We start from the raw sequence: 27,294 nt of genomic DNA, 5'->3' as shown, positions 1-27,294 counted from the left end.
TTGGAAAGTGGGGAGGACAGGGAGGAAAGGGACCCAGAGAGGTAGGGTACCCTTGAGGCCTCCCCAGGGCCTCTGTGGCAAGGGCAGGGTCTCCCAGCTCTGAAGGTACAGGGCTTCTCTGAAAATTTGGTCCAGGAGGAAAGGCCAGGGATTATTTGGCTAGCAATGGAGTGCGAAAAGCCAGGCACCAGCCCGTTAGCCTGAATCCACTCAGCCCAGTCCTCCAGGCAGGGACGGGAATGACTTATGCAGAGGAATCTCTGAGCCACCTGCCACTCACACAATGCTACCTCATCCCTTGTCATGAGCACAGAGGCCTAACAAGCACTCAGCAGCACTGTTCTGAGCACTTCACAGGAAGGAATTCATTTAATCCGCACAACAACCTGAAGATCTTATGAGCTACATAGATCACCATTATCCTTATCTACATATGAGACCAAGCCCAGGGAGGAGGAAGATATCAGGGCAGCCACACTTTTGAGGCACACAGTGGGACTCCTGAAGCCTCCCACGTTCAGTGAAAATGGATCAACAGCAATGCCTTGCACGTGTTCTGAACTTTGGAGATTTTTGTTTTTGACAGTCTCGCTCTGTCACCCAGGCTGGAGTGCGGTGGCACAATCTTGGCCACTGCAACCTCTGCCTCCCGGGTTCAAAAGATTCTCCTGCCTCAGTCTCCCGAGTAGCTGGGATTACAGGCGCCCGCCACGCCCAGCTAATTTTTGTAGTTTTAGTAGAGATCAGGATTCACCATGTTGGCCAGGCTGGTCTCGAACTCCAGACTTCAGGTAATCCGCCCGCCTCAATCCCAAAGTGCTGGGATTACAGGGGTGAGCCACTGCGCCCGGCCTGAACTTTGGAGTTTGTAAAGGATCTTCCCTTGGCTCTTGGGACCCTCATATAGGGTGAAATAGGGCGTCTTATCAACTGGAGCCCAGAGACATGATGTGACTCGCCCAAGGCCACACAGCTAGTGAGAGGTCTGGGGCGGGTTTGCTGCTGCCTAGACACGGGACGGATTCCCAGCCCACTGGTCAGATCGCGCTTCGCCCCAAGCCTTCCCGGCGCGGGTGCGGGCGCTGCCTCTCCTTCCTACGCCAGGGCGGGCGGGGCGGAGCGGATCGCGGCCTGGCGGCCTGGGCGCTGTCCGCGGTGCTGATCCTCCGCCGCGCCCCTGCGCGCCCAGGCACCGGCGGGTTCCCCAGGTCGCCCTTCCAGCTCCCAGCTAAAGCCAGCTCCGCGAGCCCGGCGGCCCGCTGCGGGCCTCAGGCCCGGTTCCCGGGGCTTTCGGGGCTCCCGGGGTTCCCCCTCCCCCGACCGCGCGCCGCCGGCCTCCCCTCCCCCCGCCCCGCCCACGGCCCCTCCCCGCCCGTCTCAGGTCCCTCCCCTCCCCCTTTATCTCTCCCGCCCCCCGCACCCCTCCGGCTCGTTCGCCAGTTCCGGTCACGTTGCTGGGTGTTTACGCCTCGAGCCCGCCCCAGACCCCCCTTCGGCGCCCCCGAGCCCCCCGGAGCCCCGGCCCGACTGCCCCGCAGCCTCCCAGCAGCTGATGGCGCCGCAGCCAGGGCGGGCGCTGCGGATCCCCAGGCGCAGCTAGCGCGGGGGGAAGAGCGCCGCCCCCACCCAGCCCGGCCCGGACCCAGGGCCCCGCCGGCCGGTGGCTCCCAGGTCCCGAAGGTGAGGAGGCCGGTCGGTGGGCGTGGGGGGTGTGGGCGCCGGAGCGGCCCCAGAGGGGAGCAGCGCGGCCGAGCTCCAGCTCCCCCGGGAGGGCTGGCGCGGGGCTGGGCACCGCAGCGCGCGGGAGGCGGGCAGGACTCGCGGCGGGCTGCTGGCAGAAGTTGTCCTCCACCGCCCAGACCCGGGCCCTGCCTGGCGCTGACGGGCGTCCAGAGCGGCCCGAGGTCGAGCCCCGCCACCACCCGCCACACACACCTTTCTTTCTGCTGCCTTTGCCCTCCTCTCTGTTATCTCGCTTCCCTGTCCTCCTTAGTCTCCACATCCCCCCCAACCCCTGCCTTCCTTGGGAGTCATATTGGAGGCATAATTAGGGCAGAACCTGAAGCCTGAAGGGGGTGAGGGGCTCGAGTTTCCCCATACACCCCATTCCCGTGTGACTGGATCCTCAGCTTTGCTGAGGTGGGGGGTCCTGAGAGCTTCAGTGCAGAGGGCAGCCAGAGTTGAGGGGTTCAGGGGAAGGGGCTCTGGAGTGGAGAGGACCACAAGGTCCCTGGGGAATGTGGCTCCACCACTGGCTAAGTGGCCCCACCTTGCAGACAGAATCCTAGACATTTATCAAAGGCTGAATCCTCGTTCCAGACTCCAGTCCCCAGGAAAGCCAAGGATTTGGGGTTGGGGGACCAGCATACTTATTTTTTAATATGTGTATTTACTTGCCCTGGTGATGCCTAGTAAGACTCAATCCATTCTCCCTGTTGCAGCAACATTCATTATGGGCCTGTTCCTTGCAAGAGATTCCCAGAGACAAAGCCTTGCCCTCAGGAAGCATATGGCTTAGCACAGAAGCCAGGTGCATTCAGGCACATGCACGCGCGCACACACACACACACACAGAGGATGAAGACTTATGGCTTAGCACAGAAGCCAGGTGTGTGCAGGCACACGTGCACACACACACACAGAACAAAGAGTGATAACATGGCAGACTGTGGTGCTAGCTGCCACTCAGATTCCAACAAATTGCCTGGGGAACAGAGAGACAGGAGTCATTCCATCTTGGTGGGGGATCAGGGATGGCTTCATGGTAAAAGTCACACCAGAGCAAGGCCCTGAAGGATGGGTCAGGTTTCAAGAGGCAGAGATAAGGCGCATATAGAAAGCGAGGGGATGGCCTGGCTACAGGACTACTGGAAGACTTTGTCATCAGAGCAGCAAGAGGTAGAATCCAAAAAAGGAGAAGAGCAGCCTGCAGATGTGGACTGCTAAATGCAGGCTGATCTTCTCCTCTTTGGGATTCTCTTACGAGAGGCCATAAATGCCAGGATGAGCACCCGGTGGAGTGCTTCTAGTTGCCAGGCACTGTAGTTGCGTATACTGAGCAAACTACTTTACCTTTTTAAGCCTGTCTCCTCATCGATAAAGTGGATACATTAATAGAATCTTCAACATGGGGTTGTTGCCAAGATAAATGAGTTAATATATGTAAAATGCTAAGAACAGTACCAATTACTTATTATTACAAGTATTATTACTTATGCATTGATGCCATGTCCCAGAAAGGCTTCTTGAGTTCCTGCTCTCCTGTTGCCCCAGGCCTCTGAGTCAGGCCATGAACAGGAATAATGACTAAGAAACACAAAGCTCGTGTTGATTATTTCTTTTGAGACCGAGTTTTGCTCTTATTGCCGAGGTTGGAGTGCAGTGGTGCAATCTCAACTCACTGCAACCTCCGCCTCCCAGGTTCAAATGACTCTCCTGGCTCAGCCTCCCGAGTAGCTGGTACTACAGGTGCCCTCCATCACGCCCTGCTAATTTTTGTATTTTCAGTAGAGATGGGGTTTTGCCATGTTGGCCAGGCTTGTCTCAAACTCCTGACCTCAGGTGATCCACCCCCGTCCGCCTCCCAAAGTGCTGGGATTACAGGCGTGAGCCACCGCGCCCGGCCTGATTCATTTATCTGTTCACTTATGGCCATGCCTGTCCTATGTAATATACCTGCCCTGACTATAAGAATAATAAAAATAAGTCTAACATTCTCTTTAAACAAGAAAACATACACACTTAAAGAACTTTAACAAAATGTGGCTATTGACTGTTAAGAACAGCACAAAGATATTTGTTGAGTTGATAAATATTTTCAGTTCCAAACAGAAAAGAAACACTAGGAAAAGCTGAAACTGGGACAAGAGAATCCATCAGTGAGTGAGGGGTGGCAGACAATGCAAACCCCGGGCAAGCAGGTCGCAAGAAGTGTGGAGTCTGGTTCTTCTCCCAGCGACCTCCTCTGCTTAAGGGAAAGAAAGAGGCGGCAGAGGCCAGGGAACCTTGAGCAGACGAAAAGGGTGTGGGGAAGGTGAGATTTAGATACCCAGGGAAAGACTGGACTATAAAAGAGGTTTTCAAACTGCTGGTTAGCAGGCCAGGCACTGCGGCTTACGCCTGTAATCCCAGCACTTTGGGAGGCTGAGGCAGGTGGATCACCTGAGGTCAGGAGTTCAAGACTAGCCTGGCCAACATGACAAAAACCCATCTCTACTGAAAATACAAAAAAATAGCTGGGTGTTTTGGTGGGTGCCTGTAATTCCAGCTACTTGGGAGGCCGAGGCAGGAGAACTGCTTGAACCCAGGAGGCGGAGGTTGCAGTGAGCCAAGACTGAACCACTGCACTCTAGCCTGGGCAACAGAGGAGACTCTGTCTCAAAATAAAACAAACAAACAACAAAACAAAACAACTGAAGCGGGGAGAGAACTGCAGCTTCCCACTTGCCAAGTCGGTGGTAACTGGGTAGGAAAGTGAGTCCCAGAAGCTCCAAAGGGACAAGCAGGGGCCGGGCGTGGTGGCTCACGCCTGTAATCCCAGCACTTTGGGAGGCCGAGGCGGGCGGATCACGAGGTCAGAAGATCGAGACCATCCTGGCTAACACGGTGAAACCCTGTCTCTACTAAAAATACAAAAATTAGCCGGGTGTGGCGCCACTGCACTCCAGCTTGGGCGACAAAGCGAGACTCTGTCTCAAAAAAAAAAAAAAAAAAAAGAGACAAGCAGGAACCAGGAAGACAGGTCGCGTCGTTTTCAGGGATCAGGAGCCCAGATCTCAGAGAGTCCAAACTGTGCCAGGGTCAAAAGGTTCCTGAGCCTGACACTTTACCCGTGATTGGGGACCTGAGCACAGAAGCCTTCTCCACCAACTTCCCCAAAGGGAAAAGTATTTGTAACTTTCAGACACATCAGAGACATGTTAAAAGCACTTGGAATTAACCCTATAAATTGTGAACCTTGTGTTAGGGTCTTTTTAATATTTTTGGTAACAATTTTTTTAAATGAATATTTTTTCATCAAGCTAGAAAGGCCAGGGACAGTGGCTCATGCCTGTAATCCCAGCACTTTGGGAGTCTGAGGCGAATGGATCACTTGAGGTCAGGAGATCGAGACCAGCCTGGCCAACATGGCAAAACCCTGTCTCTACTAAAAATACAAAAATTAGGCTGGGTGCGGTGGCTCAAACCTGTAATCCCAGCACTTTGGGAGGCCAAGGCAGGCGGATCATGAGGTCAGGAGATGGAGACCATCCTAGCTAACATGGTGAAACCCCGTCTCTACGAAAAATACAAAAAATTAGCCGGGCGTGGTGGCGGGCGCCTGTACTCCAGATACTCGGGAGGCTGAGGCAGGAGAATGGCATGAACCAGGGAGGCGGAGCTTGCAGTGAGCCGAGATTGTGCCATTGCACTCCAGCCTGGGCAACAGAGCGAGACTACGTCTCAAAAATATATATATATATATACAAAAATTAGCCAGGCGTGGTGGTGGGCGCCTGTAATCCCAGCTACTTGGGAGGCTAAGGCAGGAGAATCACTTGAATCAGGGAGGCAGAGGTTGCGGTGAGCCAAGATTGTGTCATTGCACTCCAGCCTGGGCAACAAGAGCAAAACTCCATCTTGGAAAAAAAAAAAAGAAGGAGAAGGACAAGGGGAAGGAAAAATTAACGGGAAAAAGAACTCAGAGAACCAGAAGAAGGAGGGGAGCAGAAACAATGCAGGCTCTGAGGTGCTCAGGACAGCGGACAGAGGAGTGCGACCCTCTTCCCCAAGCGTGTTAACTCAGGAGGCTAGACATCTAGTGCTGTGTTGTGGGGAAAGATGGAACTGATAGCTCCAGCCCTTCAGCTACTGTTACTGACCTGGGCCAAGTCCTCAGGCAGGAGCTTCCGAAGCCCAGATGTTCCAGGACTGCATTTATGATGGGAAAATCGGATGTTTTCCTGGCTTGGGCCTTCTGAAGTAGTGCCTGCGACTCCCCAGCCAGACAGAGAGATTTCTGTTGTCACCAGTTCCCTTCCCCACTCTATCTCCCACCCTCCCCCAAACAAACTAAACAATAATGTCTAAGAGAGAATATTTGCCAAGATCGTTTGTGACCCAAATTTCCGCCCTGAGAAAAGCAGCCTGCCTAGTTGGAAGCAAATACTCAAGTCGTTCTGGGAAAGCACAGAAACAGCTGGTTGGCTCAGCCTCTCACCCGTGGCCAGGGTCCAGTCTCCAGAGCTGTGTGGGAAGGGCTTTTACTCTTCAGAAACATTTGCATTTCAGTGGCTGGGAACAGACATTTTCTCTCTCTATCCTCAGCACAGGCCCACACACCCACCTTCGTCCTACAGGTGTGCGTACAGCAGACACAGCAGCGAGAGAGTCGAGAAACACACACACAGGTACTCCTTGAGGCACACACGCAGGCTCAGGCACACACACACATACGCAAGCACACAAACCCTGACCAAGACTCACAGTTCCATAGACACGCAGCTCACCTGTTTCTCCCGAGTTCTGCACCAGTGTAATATGTTTTATTCCATCTTTTTTTTTTCTGAGACAGGATCTCACTCTCTGTCACCCAAGCTGGAATGCAGTGGTGCAGTCATGGCTCACTGAAGCCTCAAACTCCTGGGCTCAAGCAATCCTCCCACCTCAGCCTCCCGAGTAGCTGGGACCACAGGCACATGCCACCCTGCCCAGCTAATTTTTGTATCTTTAGTAGAGACGGGGTTTCACCGGGTTGTCCAGGCTGGTCTCAAACTGCTGGGCACAAAAAGGATCTGCCCACCTCTGCCTCCTACAGTTCTGGGATTATAGGCACGAGCCCCTGAGCCTGGCTGCATCAGTATATTGGCCTGCCTACGTGACATCTAGTTCTCCTTGTCTGAGGTCTTTTGGGCATATCACACCTAACACATGACAACTTGATCTTACTTTGTGTAAATCTGCTTCTCCACCAGTCTATCCCATCCCCACAAATTCACTCACTCTAAAGATACTTACTGAACACTTCCTGTTTGCCACATACTGTGCTAGGTACTAAGGAACAGGAGGAACAAAAGCAATGTCCTTCATCTCAGTTGCTAACAATCTGGCAGGGGAAACAGACAAGAAACAAAAATTGGGGACTGGGTGCAGGAGCTCATGCCTGTAATCTCAGCACTTTGGGAGACTGAGGTGGGTGGATCACGAGGTCGGGAGTTCGAGACCAGCCTGGCCAACACGGTGAAACGCTGTCTCTACTAAAAATACAAAAATTAGCTAGGTGTGGTGGCGCATGCCTATAGTCCCAGCTACTCGGGAGGCCGAAGCAGGAGATTGACTTGAACCCGGGAAGCGGAGGTTGCAGTGAGCTGAGACCGTACCATTGCACTCAAGCCTGGGCAACAGAGCCAGACTCCATCTCAAAAAAATAAAAATAAATAAACAAATAAAAATAAAAGTTTAATATATTCATGTGGTAGTACATTCACTGAAGAAGAAATAATGCAGATTAAGGGAATGGAGGGTAACAAAAGATTCTACTTTAAATTGGGTGATGAGAGAAATCCCTGAGGAGCTGACATTTGGAGAGTCCTGAATGAAGGAGGGGACTAGGCCCTGAGGAGGTCTTGGTGAAGGGCATTCCTGGCAGAGGGGACAGCACGTACAAAGTCCCCAAGGCAAGAGTGTGCTGGCCACATTCAGGGAGCAGCAAGGAGGTTGGAGTGGCTGGGATGGAACCAGCAGGATGAGGACAGAGGGAGCCAGGGCAGACTGTGCAAGGGCTCATAAGAACTTTGGGTTTGTTCTGAAGTGTGATGGAAAGCCACACAGAGGGTTTTGAGTGGGGTATGGGGAGACATGATCAGACTTACATTTGTTTTTGTTTTTGTTTTGAGGCTGAGTCTCACTCTGTCACCCAAGTTGGAGTGCAGCGGTGCAATCACGGCTCACTGCAACTTCTGTTTCCCGGGTTCAAGAGATTCTCCTGCCTCAGCCTTCCAAGGAGCTGGGACTACAGGCATTCACCACTATGCCTGGCTAAGTTTTGTACTTTTCTTTTTTTTTTTTTTTTTTTTTTTGAGACGGAGTCTCGCTCTGTCGCCCAGGCTGGAGCGCAGTGGTGCGATCTTGGCTCACTGCAAGCTCCGCCTCCCGGGTTCATGCCATTCTACTGCCTTAGCCTCCCAATTAGCTGGGACTACAGGCACCCACCACCACACCCAGCTAATTTCTTGTATTTTTAGTAGAGATGGGGTTTCACCGTGTTAGCCAGGATGGTCTCAATCTCCTGACCTCATGATCCACCCGCCTCAGCCTCCCAAAGTGCTGGGATTACAGGTATGAGCCGCTGTGCCCGGCCTAAGTTTTGTGTTTTTCTTAGAGACAGGGTTTCACCATGTTGGCCAAGCTGGTCTCGAACTCCTGACCTTGGGTGATCCTCCCACCTCAGCCTCCCAAAGTGCTGTGATGACAGGCATGAGCCACCGTGCCTGACCCGACTTATATTTGTTAAAGGAATTCTGGCTCCTGCATGGAAAACAAGGGGCAAGAATGGAAGTGAGATGACAGTCAGGAGCCTACGGCAGTGGTACACCAGAGGGATGTTGCTGGCTTGGACTTGGGTGATGGCAATGGAGATAGTGAGAAGTGACTGGCTTTGGGATATGTTTTTTGAAGGTAGAGCAAACAGGTTGCAGATGGATTGACTACGGAATGTAAAGAAAGAGAGGAATCAAAGATGACTCCCAAGTTTTTGACCTGAGCAACAGAATGAATGGGCAGATAGCAATGTGGTTTATCAAGATGGCCAACGGTGGTCAAGAGCTGGTTTGCAGGAGGGAGTGCAAGTCCAGTATTGGGACTTGAAAGTTTGAGGGATATCCTCACTGGATATCCAAATGGAGGTGTTAGGTCATCAGTCTAGCAGCCAGGGAAGAGTTATTTGGGGGTCAATAGCATATAAATAGTATTTACAGCCATGGGATGGGATAAGAACACCCAGGGAGTGATTATAGATAAGGAAGAGGTTCATGGTGAAAGAGGAGGAAATGGGGAAAGATCCAGCAAATATGCCTTCATTCTTGAGTTGCTTGAGCTAGAAAACTGCAGACATCTTAGACATCCCCCTCCCTATCATCATGACTTCATCCAATCCGTCTCCAAGTCCTGCCCATCCTACCACTAAAATACACCTGGGGCCACTCTCCACCTTCCCCTCCATCATCTCATCCAGGCCACCATCGCCTGGCACCTTGACCACTGCTCTATTCTCCCAGCTGAACTCCCCACATCCACTGTGTTGGGCCTAGACTGCTCTCCCGACAGCTGCTGGAGTGATATTTTACAAATGCAAAGGATAGCCCGGGCAACATAGTGAGACCCCATCTCTACAAAAAGTGAAATATTAGCCAGGCATGGGGGCATGAGCCTGCGGTCCCAGCTCCTTAGGAGGCTGAGGCAGAGTCTCAGCCTGAACCTGGGAGTTTGAGGCTGCAGTGAGCCATCATTGCATCACTGCACTCCAACCTGGGTGACCGAGTGAGACCCTGTCTCAAAAAAAAAAAAAAAAAATTGCAAATCATATCATGTTCTTCCACTGCTTAAAATCCTTTAAGAACTTCCACATTTACTTAATATTAAATTTTTTTTTTTTTTTTTTGAGATGGAGTCTTGCTCTGTCGCCCAAGCTGGAGTGCAGTGGCATGATCTCGGCTCACTGCAACCTCTGCCTCCCGGTTTCAAGAGATTCTCCTGCCTCGGCCTCCTGAGTAGCTAGGACTACAGGTGGACACCTCAACGCCTGGATAGTTTTTGTATTTTTAGTAGAGACAGGGTTTTGCCATGTTGGCCAGGCTGGTCTCGAACTCCTGACCTCAGGTGATCTGCCCACCTTGGTCTTCCAAAGTGCTGGGATTACAGGTGTGAGACCCCCGCACCCAGCCCAAAAATTCTTAACATGGTTTACAAGACGACATGTGAACCTACTCTTGCTAATCTTCCTTCCTGTGACCCTCCTTCAGTACTTTTCATTTCAGCCTTTAGCAGCTAGCAGTGGCAATGTCTGTTTCTCAAACAGACCACGTGAAGCACTTAGCAGAAAGTTTGACACATAGTAAGCACTCCATAAATGTAAGCGATCATTATGATCACTTAGCTCTTTCCTACCTCTGCGCCTTCACAGATGCTGTTCCCTGTTGGAGATGCTCTTCCCTTCATTCTTCTAAGTCCTACCCTTTCTTTAAGTCTGTATTAGTTCTTTTTATCACTGTGTAACAAATTATCATAAACATAGTGGCTTAAAACAACATACATTTATTATCTTACAATGTCTAAGCCCAGGAGTCTGGCTCTTTTTTTTTTTTTTTTTTTTTTGAGACAGGGTCTTTGTCTTTCGCCAGGACTGGAGTGCAATGGCACGATCATGGCTCACCGCAGACTTGACCTCCTGGGCCCAAGTCATCCTCCCACCTCAGCCTCCCAGTAGCTGGGACTACAGGCCATTGCTACCACGCCTGGCTACTTTTTGTATTTTTGTAGTGACGAGGTTTCACTGCGTTGTCCAAAGTGGTGAGATTACAGGTGTAAGCCACCACGTCTGGCCTTAGTCTACCATTTTTAAACTAGGTCCTGTGCTCAGGTTTCTATTTTTTTGTTTGTTTTTGTTTTTTTGGTTTTTTGTTTTCTAAGACAGATCCCTCTGTGGCCCAGGCTGGAGGGCAGTGGCACGATCATGGCTCACTGCAACCTCTGCCTCCTGGGTTCAAGTGATTCTCCTGCTTCAGCTTCCTGAGTAGCTGGGATGACAGGCGCCTGTCACCATGCCCAGCTAATTTTTGTATTTTCAGTAGAGACAGTATTTCAGCATGTTGGCCAGGCTGGTCTCGATCTCTTGACCTCAAGTGATCAGCCCGGCTCAACTTCCCAAAGTGCTGGGATTACAGGCGTGAGCCACTTGCCCAGCCTCAGGGTTTTGCCTAATTAGGTCAGGTCCACCCAGAATGATCTCCATTTTGATTAAATCAAAGTCAACTGATTGGAGGCCTGAATTACATCTGCAGAATCCCTTCACCTTTGTGTATAGCCTAATCACAGGGGTGAAATCTGTCATACGCACAGGCCCACCCGCACTCAAGCAGAGCACCTGCATACAGAGGCTGGGAATCTTGGGGACCGTCTTAGAACTCTGCCTGTCACAAGGCATCAGCCTAAAACTTACTTCCTCAAAGAGAACTTTCCTCACCCCAAATCTAAAGTAGGTTCCCCTCTTTATTCTTTCACATTACCTTGTAGGTCTCTTTGATGGCCCTTATCACAGATTGTAATTTTTTTTTTTTTTTTTTGAGACGGAGTCTTGCTCTGTCCCCCAAGCTGGAGTGCAGTGGCATGACCTCTGCTCACTGCAATCTCCGCCTCCGGGGTTCAAGCCACTCTCCTGCCTCAGCATCCCGAGTAGCTGGAACTACAGGCACCCGCCGCCACGCCCAGCTAATTTTTTGCATTTTTAGTAGAGACGGGCTTTCACCGTGTTAGCCAGGATGGTCTCGATCTGCTGACCTCGTGATCTGCCCACTTCGGCCTCCCAAAGTGCTGGGATTACAGGCGTGAGCCACCGCACCCTGCCTACATTTCTCTATTCTATCTATCTGTCTATCTATCTATCTATCTATCTATCTATCTATCTATCTATCTGTCTATCCATCCATCTATCAATCATCTGTCTATCTATCCTTCTATTTGAGACGAGTCTTGCTCTGTAGCCCAGGCTGGAGTGCAGTAGCACGATCTCGGCTCACTGCAAGCTCCACCTCCCGGGTTCACACCATTCTCCTGCCTCAGCCTCCCGAGTAACTGGGACTACAGGCGCCTGCCACCATGCCCGGCTAATTTTTTGTATTTTTAGTAGAGACGAGGTTTCATCGTGTTGGCCAGGACAGTCTCGATCTCTTACCTCATGATCCACCCACCTCGGCCTCCCAAAGTGCTGGGATTACAGGCGTGAACCACCTCGCCCAGCCTTATTTATTTTTATTTTATTTTTCTTTTTTTGAGACGGAGTCTCGCTCTATTGCCAGGCTGGAGTGCAGTGGCACAATCTCGGCTCACTGCAACCTCTGACTCCCTAGTTCAAACCATTCTCCTGCCTCAGCCTCCCAAGTAGCTGGGACTACAGGCACACACCACCACGCCCAGCTAATTTTTGTGTTTTTAGTAGAAACGGGGTTTCAGCATGTTGGCCAGGATGATCTCGATCTCCTGACCTCGTGATCCACCCACCTTGGCCTCCCAAAGTGCTGGGATTACATGCGTGAGCAACTGCACCTGGCCTAAATATTTATTTTAGACAGAGTCTCGCTGTGTTGCCTAGGCTGGAGTGCAGTGCTTTGATCTCAGTTCATTGCAACCTCTGCACCCTGGGTTCAAGCGATTCTGCCGTGTCAGCCTCCCGAGTAGCTGGGACTTCAGGTGCACGCCACCATGCCTGGCTAATTTTTGTATTTTTAGTAGAGACAGGGTTTCACCATATTGGTCAGCCTGGTCTCCTGACCTCAGGTGATCCACCCACCTTGGCCTCCCAAAGTGCTGGGATTACAGGTGTGAGCCACTGCGCCAGACCTTACATTTCTTATCTCATTTAATCCTTACAACTATCCTAGGATGGTAGGATTTGCAGCCCCATCTTACGGGGGAAGGAAAATGGCTCAGAGAGGTTAATTTTCATGCCAAAATCACACAGTAGGTAATTGAAAGAACCACAAATCAGCTGGGTCCAGTGGCTCATGCCTGTAATCCCAGCACTCTGGGAGACCAAGGTGGGAGGATTGCTTGAGGCCCGGAGGTGGACATCAGCCTGGGCAATAAAGTGAGACCCTGTGTCTACAAAAATTTTTTAAAATTAGCCAGGTATGGTGGCGGTCACTTGTAGCCCTTAGCTACTTGGGAGGCTGAGGCGGAAGGATTGCTTAAGCCGGGAGTCTGAGGTTGCAGTGAGCTATGATCGCCCCACCGCACTCCAGCCTGGGTGACAGATTCAAACCTACGACTGTTCCCAGTGTAAATATCGGTGTAAATATTGGGAACCTTCTCTGGATTCCAAAGACTTGGTTGGAGAATTGACTCTGTCACCACTTACTGAGCACGTGAAGTGGCACAAGAGCCTTTTTCTGTGAACTGGGGTGGTAATACCCGCTGAAGTGTGGTTGGCAGAAGTAAGATCACGTGTATAATATTTCCTGAACATAGCAGACAGTCAGCACATGGAGCCAGCAATCCCCATGGGCCAAAGGGCCACTCCTTGCTGAAATGAAAGGCCTATTTGGATGGCCGGGCGCGGTGGCTCACGCCTGTAATCCCAGCACTTTGGGAGGCCGAGGCAGGCAGATCACAAGGTCAGGAGTTCGAGACCAGCCTGCATAACATGGTGAAACCCTGTCTCTACTAAAAATACAAAAAATTAGCCGGGCGAGGTGGCGGCGCCTGTAGTCCCAGCTACTCAGGAGGCTGAGGCAGGAGAATGGCATGAACCTGGGAGGTGGAGCTTGCAGTGAGCTGAGATCTGGCCACTGCACTCCAGCCTGGGCGACAGAGCGAGACTCCGTCTCAAAAAAAAAAAAAAAAAAAAAGTTAGGCGGCCGGGCGCGGTGGCTCACGCCTGTAATCCCAGCACTTTGGGAGGCTGAGGCGGGTGGATCACGAGGTCAGGAGATCGAGACCATCCTGGCTAACACGGTGAAACCCCGTCTCTACTAAAAATACAAAAAAAAAAAAAAATTTTCCCCCTCTCCTATTCCTCTTTTTTATTGTATTTACTTATTTATATTTATTTATTTATTTTTTGAGACAGAGTCTTGCTCTGTTGCCCAGGCTGCAGTACAGTGATGTAATGTTGGCTCATTGCAGCCTCCACCTCCCGGGTTCAAGCAATCCTTGTGCCTCAGCCTCCCAAGTAGCTGAGATTACAGGAACCTGTGCCACCACGCCCAGCTAATTTTTGTATTTTTAGTAGAGACAGGGTTTCACCATGTCAGCCAGGTTGGTCTTGAACTCCTGACCTCAAGTGATCCGCCCACCTTGGCCTCCAAAAGGGCTGGGATTATAGGCATGAATCACCGAGTCTGGCCTATTTATATATTTTTAGAGATGATATCTCACTTTGTTGCCCAGGCTGGTCTCAAACTCCCGGACTCAAGCCGTCTTCCCACCTCGGCTTCTCAAAGTGCTAGGATTACAGGCATGAGCCACCACGCCCAGCCTCCTCCTATTTCTCTCTCTTTTTTTTTTCAGGCAGAGTCTCGCCGTGTCACTCAGGCTAGAGTCCAGTGGCACAACCTTGGCTCACTTCATCCTCTGCCTCCCGGGTTCAAGTGACTCTCCTGCCTCAGCCTCCCAAGTAACTGGGATTACAGGGATGCGCCACCAAGCCCGGCTAATTTTTGTATTTTTAATAGAGATGGCGTTTGACCATGTTGGGCAGGCTGGTCTCCAACTCCTGACCTCAAGTGATCCACCCGCCTTGGCCTCCCAAAGTGCTGAGATTACATGAGTAAGCCAACACGCCCAGCCTGTTTCTCTTTTATTTATTTATGTATTTATTTAGAGACAGAGTCTCACCTCGCCCAGGCTAAAGTGCAGTGGTGTGATCTCAGCTCACTGCAACCTCCGCCTCCTGGGTTCAAGCCATTCTCCTGCCTCAGTGAGTAGCTGGGATTACAAGTACGTGCCACCATGCCCGGCTAAGTTTTGTATTTTGAGTAGAGACAGGGTTTCACCATGTTGGCCAGGCTGGTCTCGAACTCCTGACCTTAGGTGATCCACCCACCTCAGCCTCCCGAAGTGCTGGGATTACAAGTATGAGTCACCACGCCGGCGCCTTTTTTTTTTTTTTTTTTTTTTTGAGACGGAGTCTTGCTTTGTAGCCCAGGCTGGAATGCAGTGGCATGATCTCAGCTCACTGCAACTTCTGCCTCCCTGTCCCGATTCAAGCAATTCTCCTGCCTCAGCCTCCTGAGTAGCTGAAATTACAGGCATGTGCCACCATACTCAGCTAATTTTTGTATTTTTAGTAGAGATGGGGTTTCACCATGTTGGCCAGGCTGGTCTTGAACTCCTGACCTCATGATCCACCCGCCTTGGGCTCCCAAAGTGCTGAGATCACAGGTGTGAGCCACTATGCCCGGCCCACCTTTCTGTTTTACAAAGGGACTCCACCACCTGCCTTCAGCCCAGAGTCAGTTTTAGTGAAACATTCACCAGATCTTCCTCCACTGCCACTCGGAGGAGCCCGGAGCCCTGGACTGTGGTTAAGTTGAAGTGGAGTTGAACTAAAGGAGAATAATATTCAGAACAGCCACGTAGCCCTTGGGCTGAGATACTGTGGGACGTCAGCGCTGGAAGAGACTCTAGGGTTCACTCACTCCACATCTCCCTCATTTTACCCCTGAGAAAACTGAGAGCCCACAGAGTGAGAGGACTCACCCAGGTCACACTGCTGGAGGGGAGGAGCAGGCTAGAACCCAGGTGCTCTGTCTCTCTACTGACTTTGCCACTCCATTTGTTTTCCTGTTTGAGAAGCAGAAGAGGCTAAAGTTATATGGGCCTGGGCGCAGTGGCTCACACCTGTCATCCCAGCCCTTTGTGAGGCCGAGGCGGATGGATCGTCTGAGGTCAGGAGTTCAAGACCTGCCTGGCCAACACGGTGAAACCCCTTCTCTACTAAAAATACAAAAATTAACCGGGTGTTGTGGCGGGCACCTGTAGTCCCAGCTACTCAGGAGGCTGAGGAAGGAGAATTGCTTGAACCTGGGAGGTGGAGGTTGCAGTGAACCAAGATGGTGCCACTGCACTCCAACCTGTGTGACAGGAGCAAGACTTCATCTCAAAAAAAAAGTTACATGGGAGCAGGAGAAGGAAGCCATCGCCCTCTGGTTCTCCAACTGTTAAATGGGAATAATGATGCTTTCCTGCCAACTCCCCTGCTTTTTCACGAAGCCTGAATGAGGGAATAGTGGGGAGGTGACAGCAGTGGCAGAATCATCTTCCTGGTGGCAACAGGACCCAGAGCAGAGGAGATGGTGAAAGAGCTGAGGGTGGGCAGCGCAGATGGGCTCAGAAGAGGTGGGTTCACCTTGTCGTCCTCCCTAGGTGGGGCCCAGGCCTGGGTTGCCATGGATACCGTGTCCCTGGAGCATCAGATCCAGAGCGTGCAACGCCACATCAGCTTCCTGAAAAAGGAGCAGATGGCCCTGCTGCGAGACCTGCACCTGGAGATCCTGAGGCTGCAGAAACGCTGCTCAGGTGAGGCCGGGAGAGGCAGCCGAACGGGTGGGGAGGGGTTGCTGTCATCATCACAACCACGGTCTCTGGGCTGTGCCCACCAACAGCCCCCATGAGCCTCACACTGCACCAATTCCGCTGCCTCTTTTTTTGAATAAGGAAACTGGGACTTAGGGAGGTGAGATGGAAAGAGAAGTTGGAAAAGTTCTAGAAACACCTGAGAGTTTCAGGGCAAAGAGCTCTGGTTAGGGCCTGGCACGGTGGCTCACGCCTGTAATCCCAGCACTTTGGGAGGCTGAGGTGGGCGGATCATGAGGTCAGGAGATCATCTACTAAAATACAAAAAATTAACTGGGTATGGTGGCAGGTGCCTGTAGTCCCAGCTACTCAGGAGGCTGAGGCAGAGGAATCACTTGAAGCCAGGAGGCAGAGATTGTAGTGAGCTGAGATCGCACCACTGCACTCCAGCCTGGGCGACAGAGCAAGACTCTGTCTCAAAAAAAAAAAAAAAAAAAAACCTCTGGTTAGGTAGTGGAGGACTCCTGGGAACCAATTCCCAGAGGTTCCCACCCTTTCCAAGTCACTGTTCACCAAGCAACTCCCAGCCCTCAGTCTAGCTAGGGAGACAAACAGGTCAACTAGTGATATTAAGGTAGAGCAGAAATCAAGCAGGAGCTCATGGGCAGGAGCATGTCCAGCTTGAGGAGCAGGTGCTGAAGGAGGAGGTCCAGCATCCGAGGCTCCCCAGAGGAGAGGTGCTTCAACTCCCTGGAGGCTGCATAACATGTGGACATGCCGAGATATCATATGGGAAAGGGGAGTAAAGAGAGCATTCCAGATGAAGGGAAGAGCACGGCAAAGGCCAGAAGCTCGGAATCCAAAAGCTCATGGAAGGTTCTAGTTGATAAAGTAGTACTTAAAGGAGACTGATAAGAAATCCAGCTGGAGGCTGGGCGTGGTGGCTCACACCTATAATCCCAGCACTCTGGGAGGCGGAGGGGGGTGGATCACCTGAGGTCAGAAGTTTGAGACCAGCCTGGCCAACATGGCGAAATACTGTCTCTACTAAAAATACAAAAATTAGCCCGGCATGGTGGCGCATGCCTGTAATCCTAGTTACTAAGGAGGCTGAGACCGGAGAATTGTTTGAACCCAGGAGGTGGAGGTTGCAGTGAGCCAAGATTGCGCCACTGCACTCCAGCATGGGCAACAGAGCAAGACTCCATCTCAAAAAAAGAAAGAAAGAAAGAAAAGAAATCCAGGTGGAGCCAAAGTGTGGAAGACCTTGACAAACACCATGACTGCCAAGGAGTCCTGCTGGGTAGCGGGGAGCCACAGAAAGTTTTTGAGCAGCTGCCTGATCAGCATTATCCTGCATTAAGAAACGCAGTCTGGGCCGGGCTCGGTGGCTCAAGCCTGTAATCCCAGCACTTTGGGAGGCCGAGACGGGCGGATCACGAGGTCAGGAGATCGAGACCATCCTGGCTAACACGGTGAAACCCCGTCTCTACTAAAAAGTACAAAAAACTAGCCAGGCGAGGTGGCGGGCGCCTGTAGTCCCAGCTACTCCGGAGGCTGAGGCAGGAGAATGGCGTAAACCCGGGAGGCGGAGCTTGCGGTGAGCAGAGATCCGGCCACTGCACTCCAGCCTGGGTGACAGAGCCAGACTCCGTCTCAAAAAAAAAAAAAAAAGGAAACGCAGTCTGGGCCGGGTGTGGTGGCTGATGCCTGTAATCCCAGCACTTTGGGAGGCTAAGGTGGGTGGATCACCTGAGGTCCAGGAGTTCAAGACCAGCCTGGCCAACATGGCAAAACCCCGTCTCTACTAAAAATACAAAACATTAGCCAGGCGTGGGGGTGCGCGCATGTAATCCCAGCTACTCAGAAGGCTGAGGCAGGAGAATTGCTTAAACCCAGGAGGTAGAGGTTGCAGTGAGCCGAGATCATGCCATTGCACTCTAGCCTGGGCTACAGAGTGAGACTCCGTCTAAAACAAAAACAAAAAGGAAACTCTGTCTGGCAGTTGTATGGAAGCTGAATTGGTGGGAGAGGGAGGTAGGGAGACCAGCAGAGGTGATGAATGTTCCAGGGGACGGATGAAGAGGGGTAGAATGGGGACGACCCATGGGAGGTAGGTTGAAGGAAAGCACTTGCCTGCTGAATGGATTTGTGAGCAGAGCAGAGGGAGGCACCAAGGATGAAGTGAAATCCCAGGCCTGGCCTCTGCGCTTGGACTTGGGGCCTCAGCTGCCTGGGCTTCTCAGAGGCTTGGCTCTGGCCCGAGTGCTCACCGAGGCCGCGTCTCCACATGCACACTCTGGAGCCAGTGACTCACAGACCGTCTCAGCTGGGAGGGCCTGGCTTCTTCGTCGTACCTACTTAGGTAAACCAAGGCCCAGAGAAAGAGTCACACAATGTGTCAGTGGTGGAGGGAAGATGAGAACCCAGAGCTCCAGACTCACACCCCTCCGTGCCTCTGCAGCTTTCTGGACATTCTCTCCCCAAGATGCTCAGACTTCAACTTCCCTTCCAGCACCTGCTCCTGGGAGCTCCCCACGGCCCAGGGAAACCTCTGAGTCCCAAACGATCTGAGTGGTCCACCTGACTTCCCACAGTGTGACATGAGAAGCCAATAGTCCTGCCGGGCGCACTGGCTCACACCTGTAATCTCAGCACTTTGGGAGGCTGAGGCGGGCGGATCACCTGAGGTCAGGAGTTCAAGACCAGCCTGACCAATATGGAGAAACCCCGTCTCTACTAAAAATACAAAATTAGCCAGGCGTGGCAGCGGGTGCCTGGAATCCCAGCTACTCGGGAGGCTGAGGCAGGAGAATGGCTTGAACCTGGGAGGCGGAGGATGTGGTGAGCCGAGATTGCGCCATTGTACTCCACCCTGGGCAACAAGAGTGAAACTCTGTCTCAAAAAAAAAAAAACCGAGACGGGCGGATCACGAGGGCAGGAGATCGAGACCATCCTGGCTAAAACGGTGAAACCCCATCTCTACTAAAAAATACAAAAAAAACTAGCCAGGCGAGGTGGCGGGCGCCTGGAGTCCCAGCTACTCAGGAAGCTGAGGCAGGAGAATGGTGTGAACCCGGGAGGCGGAGCTTGCAGTGAGCTGAGATCCGGCCACTGCACTCCAGCCTGGGCGACAGAGCGAGACTCCGTCTCAAAAAAAAAAAAACAAAAAAACAAAAAACCCCAGTGGTCCTGACTCAGCCATCGCAGCTTCCAAAGGCTCCACAGACAGGGTCAGCCGCACATTCTAATCTCCCCTGAAGACTGGATGGGAGCAGAGGCCAGCGTCGGGGACAAGAAGGCCCAAGTACCTCACCCCTGCGTGATGCCACCTTTTCACTGCAATAACACAATTAGAAGAGGAAACCTAAGACGCCATAGCAACTCCTCTCATTTCTTTCTCTTTTGCCCCAATTCTGAGAACTTATGACCTCTTCCTTTTAGGACACAGGCCAGATATGTGGAGCAGGCAGGAACAGAGTGCCTCAGCCACGCCACCCTTCTCAGATCGGTATGGGCCTGAAACCTCTTTTTTTTATTATTACTATTATTTTTCATTTTTGAGACAGAGTCTTGCTCTGTCGCCCAGGCTGGAGTGCAATGGCACGATCTCAGCTCACTGCAACCTCTGCCTCCCGGGTTCAAGTGACTCTCCTGCCTCAGCCTCCCAAGTAGCTGGGATTACAGGTGCCCGCCACCACGCCTGGCTAATTGTTGTATTTTTATTAGAGATGAGGTTTCACCATGTTGGCCAGGCTGGTCTGGAACTCCTGACCTCAGATGATCTGCCCACCTTGGCCTCCCAAAGTGCTGGGATTACAGGCGTGAGCCACCGCGCCCGGCCACCTCTTGGTTACCGATTAAGGAGATAAAAATAACTGGGCCAGGCCAGAGCAGCCACTCTTGAGGCTGAAATGACTGAATAAGGGCTTTCCCCCAAGGAGGAGGTGATGAGAATGGAGAAGATAAGGGGAAGAAGATTAAAGAGGGACCCAGGGCTGGGAGGGGGTTGGGAGAGGGGAGAGGCTGGTGTAGGAGCCTAAGGGACAGGCTGCCCAGGGAGCTGGCTGAGGATAGGTGAGGACTCAGAATGAAGGGCCTGAGAGGTGGGTGTGTTCTGGGGTGGCAAAGCAGCCTGACTGATGACAAGAACTACTCACAGGCATTCAGCACCAACTCAGCCCTTGGCCAAGCCTGTTTATTTTTTCTCATTTAATCCTTGGACAGTCCCTTGGAGAAGAGGTGCTATTGTGCCCCCATTCTCCAGATGAGAAAACTGAGGCTCAGAGAAGTGCCGTTACTGGCCCAAGGTCACACAGCATATCTGACCTCACACCATGCTCATCTGTAGCCCAGCTGAGATTTTTATCACCCGACCCCCAATTCCTGTGTTTAAAGGCTGAAGAGAAACCACTCACAGGGAGTTAACGGCAGAGCCAAGGTATCTCCTCCGCTCCCAAATCGCTGAAATTAGGCCAAGGTCCCTGGACGACATCACAAGGCCCTGGAGGAGGGGCCAAGTTGGTCCCAGGAAGCCCTGGAGGTGGAGGCATCAGAGTCCTCACAGGGGCCCCAGGGGACAGGTTCAGATTCTGGTCACAGCAGAAGGCTCAGGCACCCTCAGCTGCCTGTCTCCTAGCAACAACCGGCCTCCCCAGAGAAGGCACCTCTGGCAAAGCCCTGGGTCTCTGGCAGAGCCGGTGAGGGCAGTGAGGAGGAGGGGCAGAGGGGTCACAAGGCCCCTGAAGGCGCTGCTGGGTGGCAGTCCCAGAGATGCACCGCCTTCCTCCCCCGACCCCCGGTTCACACCTCCTCCCCGTGGGCACCAGACTGTCCCTGCGGGTGTACACAGGTGCCCCTGAGTCAGTCTGCATCACAGGCAGCTGTGACTTCTGGCTTCCTTCTGCCTTTGTACCAGTTCTTGAGCCCTGGTGGAGTTGGGGGAGTGGGGGTGGGGCTGGAAAAATTATCAGACTCACCTGAGCTGAGAAGTGGAGGGCACTAAGGAATGGAGACTGGGGGGAACAGGCAGGCAGAGGGGTGACGGCTGGGCTGCAGCACCCAGGAGGAAACTGCTCCTGCACCAGTGCCCTTGAGTGGCTCCTAGCCTGCCCGCCCCATCCCCTCAATGCCAATCCAGGCCCCCATCACTAGACGGCACTGTCCTCCTCGGAGCCCCTCTCCCTGCCGTGGGGAATATGGTGGAACTGGGGCTTGGGAAGGGGCAGCGCTGATGTTCAGACAGTAACACAGGCTGGACGGTACTGGCTGTCAAAATAGTGAAAAGCAAGCGTCCAGACAGATAAGCAGCCACTGCCCTGAGCCTGCCTCCAGTGCCACCAAGCAGTTCTGGACACTCCAGCAGCCATCAGCTAAACACGAAAGGGTCAAAGCCCTGCACAGCAAGGGTCCTCCAGAACTGCTCTGATTGGCTGGCATATCACCCCAGGAAGGGCAGATAGTCCCCCAGCCCCGAAACAAGCCAGGCTCCTCAGTCCCACGAGGGATGAACTAAACTCCAAACCCAGGCGTAAAGCTTGAGCTGGGACGATTTCTGAGCTTGGAGTCAAGCTGGCCAGGTTCAGGCTATGCCCTGGACACATCTCTTCATCTCTTCCCCCAGCAAGGTTGTGGTAAAATAGTACGGGAGTGGCTTCTAAAGATCCTCATTGCCACTCTTACTGAGCTGTTATTCCATGATTTCTCTGTCTCACACACATACACACACACACAAACTGCCTTTTCTTTTCTTTCCCCCCAGAACTGACCCATGACCTGGAAATGAGAGAGGCCCAATCTCACCAGCAAGGTAAGAGAAGGACCACTGGTGGGGAAGTGTCGTGGGGCCCAACACTGGAGTTTTTCCCAGCCCTTAGTAGGACCCAAGCCTTCTCTGTCCCCAGCCTAGACTTGGGGACAGTCACTCCTTGGCTGGTGAGCAGAGTGCAGGATGTCAGCCACACTTGCCCAGTGGATGACACTGTGAAATGCCTTGTGCAGTGAACAGCCTGCACCACCACACATAGTACCCTGTATCCATGTTTCTGTCCAAAGTGAGGAAAGGAAAGGAGGAAGGAGATGGTAATGTGGCTTTACTTCCCCTTAGCCTGCTTAATTCCTTGCTGTGACCCACTTCCCCAGTCCTTCCCATCCTTGCACAAGTGATCACATGGTCAGTGTCAAGATTCACTGAACTGTGGCCGGGCGTGGTGGCTCAAGCCTGTAATCCCAGCACTTTGGGAGGCCGAGACGGGCAGATCACGAGGTCAGGAGATCAAGACCATCCTGGCTAACACGGTGAAACCCTGTCTCTACCAAAAAATACAAAAAACTAGCCGGGCGAGGTGGCGGGCGCCTGTAGTCCCAGCTACTCGGGAGGCTGAGGCAGGAGAATGGCGTGAACCCGGGAGGCGGAGCTTGCAGTGAGCTGAGATCCAGCCACAGCACTCCAGCCTGGGCGACAGAGCGAGACTCCATCTCAACAACAACAAAACATAAATTAAAAAAATTAAAAAAATAAAAAAAATATTTTAAAAGGCCAGGTGCGATGGCTCACTCCTGTAATCCCAGCACTTTGGGAGGCCGAGGCGGGTGGATCACGGGGTCAGGAGATCGAGACCATCCCAGCTAACATCGTGAAATCCCGTCTCTACTAAAAAATACACAAAATTAGCCAGGCGTGGTGGCGGGCACCTATAGTCCCAGCTGCTCGGGAGGCTGAGGCAGGAGAATGGCGTGAACCCGGGAGGAGGAGCTTGCTGTGAGCCGAGATGGCGCCACTGCACTCCAGCCTGGGCGATGAAGCGAGACTCCGTCTCAAACAAAACAAAACAAAAAATTAAAAAAATGTTAAAAGGAATCATAAAAATAGTCTTTCTTGGCCAGAAGAGTTCTTAAGAACAGAGTCTCTTCCATATTGATGTGTTGGTTATAGATGAAGTGCTACAGGCTGGACGTTTAAGCTATGGTGTTAGGGACCCTAGAACTTGCTTTACGTATTCGTGCATGAAGATCAGCTAGGGATCATCTAGACACTTACGAACTTGGACTAATTTTGCCCACTTTGGAGGACAACGACGGGCAACCTCTTGGTGCCTAGGTGGCTGGAGGAAGGCAGCACACATCCCAGACACTAGATTAGGACAGTTCTGTAACAAAGCCACTTTCACCCCACTTACTGTCCTTTGTCTGAAAGGGCTTTTGAGATCACCTGGGCCCAAGCCACTACCCCAGTGTCTTCATTTTTATCTTTTTTTTTTTCTTTTTTTTGAGACAGGGTCTCATACGCTGTCACCCAGGCTGGCGTGCCGTGGCGCCATCTCTGCTCACCGCAACCTCTGCCTCCTAGGCAGGCTCAAGAGATCCTTCCACCTCAACCTCGAGATTAGCTGGCACGACAAACACGTGCCACCACACCCAGCTTTTTTGTAGAGATGGGGTTTCGCCATGTCACCCAGGCTGGTCTCCTGAGCTTAAGCAATTTGCCCCCCTCAGCCTCCCAAAGTGCTAGGATTACAGGTGTGAGCCACTGTGCCTGGCCTATCTTCTCTTTCAGTGGGCTTTGAGAACGCTTTCTTTTTTTAGAGACAGGGTCTTGCTCTGTTGTCCAGGCTGTAGTGTGCAGTAGCACAATCATAGCTCACTGCAGCTTTGTACTCCTGGGCTCAAGAGATCCTCTTGCCTCAGCCCTCCCCTGAGTCACTGGGATGAGTGTGCCAACCCACTGGGCTTAAGAACTTTCTTTGTGCTTTTTTTTTTTTTTTTTTTGAGATGGAGTCTCGCTCTGTCGCCCCGGCTAAAGTGCAGTGGCGTGATCTCAGCTCACAGCAACCTCTGCCTCCCGGGGTCAACCAATTCTCCTAGTTCAGCTTCCCAAGTAGCTGGGATTACAGGCACATGCTACCATACCCAGCTAATTTTTGTATTTTTAGCAGAGACAGGATTTTGCTATGCTGGCCAGGCTGCTCTCGAACCCCTGACCTCGTGATCCACCCACCTTGGCCTCCCAGAGTGCTGGGATTACGGGCATGAGCCACTGTACCCAGCCCTCTTTGTCCTCTTATCACTTGGTGATTTTCATCTTTCCAGGGTCACTTTTTGCCACTTTCGGCTGCCTATGTCCCTACACTCACCTGTGCCAAGTCCTAGGCTATGGTCCTGCCGAGACAGAGCTTCCAGGAGGCAGGGGTTCTCAACTCACGCTGCACACGAGAACCACCAGGGGAAGATTTGAGCAACACCAGTTCCCAGGTCCAACTCCAGGGATGCTGGTTCAATTGGTCTTTCGTAGTGCCCAGGAAACAGCATTTTTAAAAGCTCTCTGGGTGGTTCCAATGTCTCTCCAACCTGCTGCAGTGGCAAAGGCCAACAATAAACAAGTAAACAAAAAATGACAAACATGTAGCCAGGCAGGGCGACTCACACCTATAATCCCAACACTTTGTGAGGCTGAGGCAGGAGGACTTCCTGAACCCAGGAGTTCGAGACCAGCCCAGGCAACATGGCAAACCCTCATCTCTACAAAAAATGTGCTTGCCTGTGGTCCCAGCTCCTGGGAAGGCTGAGGTGGGAGAATTACTTGAGCCCAGTGATAGAGTCTGCAGTGAGCTATGCCACTGCCTACCAGCCTGGCAACAGAGGGGGACTTTGTCTCAAAAAAAAAAAAAAAAAAAAAAAGGCCGGGCATGGTGGCTCACGCCTGTAATCCCAGCACTTTGGGAGGCCGAGGCAGGCGGATCACAAGGTCAGGAGTTGGAGACCAGCCAGGCCAATATGATGAAACCCTGTCTCTAAAAATAAAAAAATAGATTAGCCGGGTGTGGTGGCAGGTGCCTGTAGTCCCAGCTACTCAGAAGGCTGAGGCAGGAGAATCACTTAAACCCAGGAGGCAGAGCTGCAGTGAGCCGAGATCACGCCACTGCACTCCAGCCTGGGCAAGAGTGACTCCGTCTCAAAAAAAAAAAAAAAAAAAAAAAAGACATGTGAGAAATGCCCTATGGAGGAAACAAGGACACTGACTCCCTTCCTGTGCACACTCGCAGCTCTTTCCGTCTCTTGCTCTCTGGGCTTTTACACAAGCTGTTCCCTCCGTCTGCAGCATCCTTCTCTCCTGTCTTCACTGCTTAACTACTGTTTACCCTTCAGATCTTAGCTCAAGTATCTTCTGCTGGGAAGACTTCCCTGATTAGGTCACATTCTCCAGTTACAGTCACAGCATTGACTTTCCACGTCACATTTGCAACCTCACACTTATTTGTGATTATTTATTATGTCTCTCCCACTATGCGGTAAGCTTCGCGGAGACCGTTTTATTATGAGCCCTATCTCCAATACCTAACACAGTGCACAAAGTCAGGGCTCCACAAATTATCTGTGGAATGAATAAAGGGCCAGGGATGGGTTTGCACTTAAGTTGAAACCTGAAGAATCAGAGGCGAGGCCAAATAGAGGGTAGAACAGGTAGGAGGGCGGAACAAGGCAGGCCACGGAGCCGACGCGTGGGGAAGGAGGGGGAGCGCGGTAGGATGTGTAGGTGGGGACATGGGGAGGAGTGGGGCTTCCTTTTGTTTTTTTCTTTGCTTATTGAGACGGAATCTCGCTTTGTCACCCAGGCTGGAGTGCACTGGCGCGATCTCAGCTCACTGCAACCTCCACCTCCCGGGTTCAAGCGAGTCTCCTGTCTTAGCCTCCCGAGTAGCTAGGATTACAGGCGCCCACCACCACCATGCCCGGCTAATTTTTGTATTTTTAGTACAGACGGGGTTTCACCATGTTGGCCAGGCTGGTCTGGAACTCCTGACCTCAAATGATCCGCTCACCTCGAACTCCCAAAGTGCTGGCATTGCAGAAGTGAGCCCCTGCGCCCAGCCTTGGGGGTTTGTTACACGGAGGGCTGAGCCGTGCAGGTTCTGTTCCAAGCCAGGCGGAGAACGTCACCTCTGGCCTCTGCTCCGTTCCAGAGGCGGCATCACGGGAGCTCGAGAGCAAGTGCCGCGCGCTGGAGTCGCAGCTGGAGGCGCGGGCCGCGGCCAACGCGGAGCTGCGGCGGGAGGTGGCACAGCGCGAGGCTCTGGTGTCCGCGCTGCGCTGCAGCCTGCGCACCGAGGAGCGCCGCTTCCTGGAGGAGCTGCGCCGCCGCAGCCACCGCGCCACCGTGCTGGGCACCGAGCTGCAGAAGCACACCGAGGCGGCCGCCTACCTCTCCTGCCAGCTGCACGCGGCGCGCCAGAGACTGCAGGCCCCGCGCCCGGGCCCCGGTGCCGCAGCCGAGCCCCGGCTACGCCGCCGCGCACCGCGGGCCCGCCGCCCGCCTGCTGCCCACGAGGCCACCGCCAAGGGCCCCGGCCGGGACTGGGCCGCCTGGGACCGCGGGGCCGGCGCCCTGGACGACACCGACCCGATGCCCGACCCCGCGCTCTTCCTCCGCAGCGCACGGAGGCCACTGAGGCCCAGCATCCGCAGCCCGCGCCAGCCGCCTCCGCAGGAGCCCCCGGACCGGGCCGGCCCGCAGCCCGCGCCCAGCCCGCCCTGCCCGCCCAGCGCGCCCGGGGACCCGGAGTAGGCGCGGGGCTGGCCTGGGTGACGCGGGGCGGACGGGGAGGGCCAGCCAGGGACGCAGCTCGGGCCCCGCAGACAGGTCCAGGGGGCGGAGGCCAGCCGCCCCTCCTCCAGGAAGCGGGGCGAAGCGGCCCCGGCTTCCCCCAAACCCCCGAACCGCCAGCCTTTTGTACTTCCCGACGTTTCCAAAGCTTCGAGCCTTCTCCTCGCGCGAGAGCTCCTCCGCGGGGCCGAGCGGGGCACCTTCTCTACCGAGAGGACTCGCAGTCCCGATCCTGGCCTGGTCCCACCTGCCAGTGAGACAGGAGGGACGGGGGCCACGCCCTGCCCCGGGAAAGCCGACAATCCTTGGTGGGGTGGGGAGGGCTGGGCTGGCCTACGGAAAGGTGCGCAGAGTGGCATTGATGCCCCAGGCCCCCCAGCTCCCCCCGCCTCCCCCACCCCCAGGCCGACGCCCTTACCACCAAGCC

The 27,294-nt window shown here is 53.1% G+C and overlaps 2 protein-coding genes across 2 annotated transcripts; both read left to right on the top strand.

The window, feature by feature from the left end:
• The first annotated feature begins 1,438 nt into the window (after window positions 1-1,438).
• LOC103242546 (coiled-coil domain-containing 92B) lies at window positions 1,439-27,294 on the top strand. Its single transcript, XM_008010693.3, has 4 exons — window positions 1,439-1,680; window positions 16,117-16,269; window positions 22,029-22,076; window positions 26,227-27,294. The coding sequence occupies exons 2-4, from the start codon at window positions 16,140-16,142 to the stop codon at window positions 26,826-26,828; spliced, it is 780 nt and encodes a 259-aa protein (XP_008008884.3). The 5' UTR covers window positions 1,439-1,680; window positions 16,117-16,139; the 3' UTR covers window positions 26,829-27,294.
• On the top strand, window positions 22,084-24,649 carry CCDC92B (coiled-coil domain containing 92B). Its single transcript, XM_073005596.1, is given in 2 exon segments — window positions 22,084-24,486; window positions 24,488-24,649. Coding segments are annotated over 2 exon segments (354 nt in total). The 5' UTR covers window positions 22,084-24,294.

Source organism: Chlorocebus sabaeus, chromosome 16 (assembly GCF_047675955.1).
Source record: "Chlorocebus sabaeus isolate Y175 chromosome 16, mChlSab1.0.hap1, whole genome shotgun sequence".
NCBI classification, from domain to species: domain Eukaryota; kingdom Metazoa; phylum Chordata; class Mammalia; order Primates; family Cercopithecidae; genus Chlorocebus; species Chlorocebus sabaeus.
This window is presented reverse-complemented; position numbering and strand designations above follow the sequence as displayed.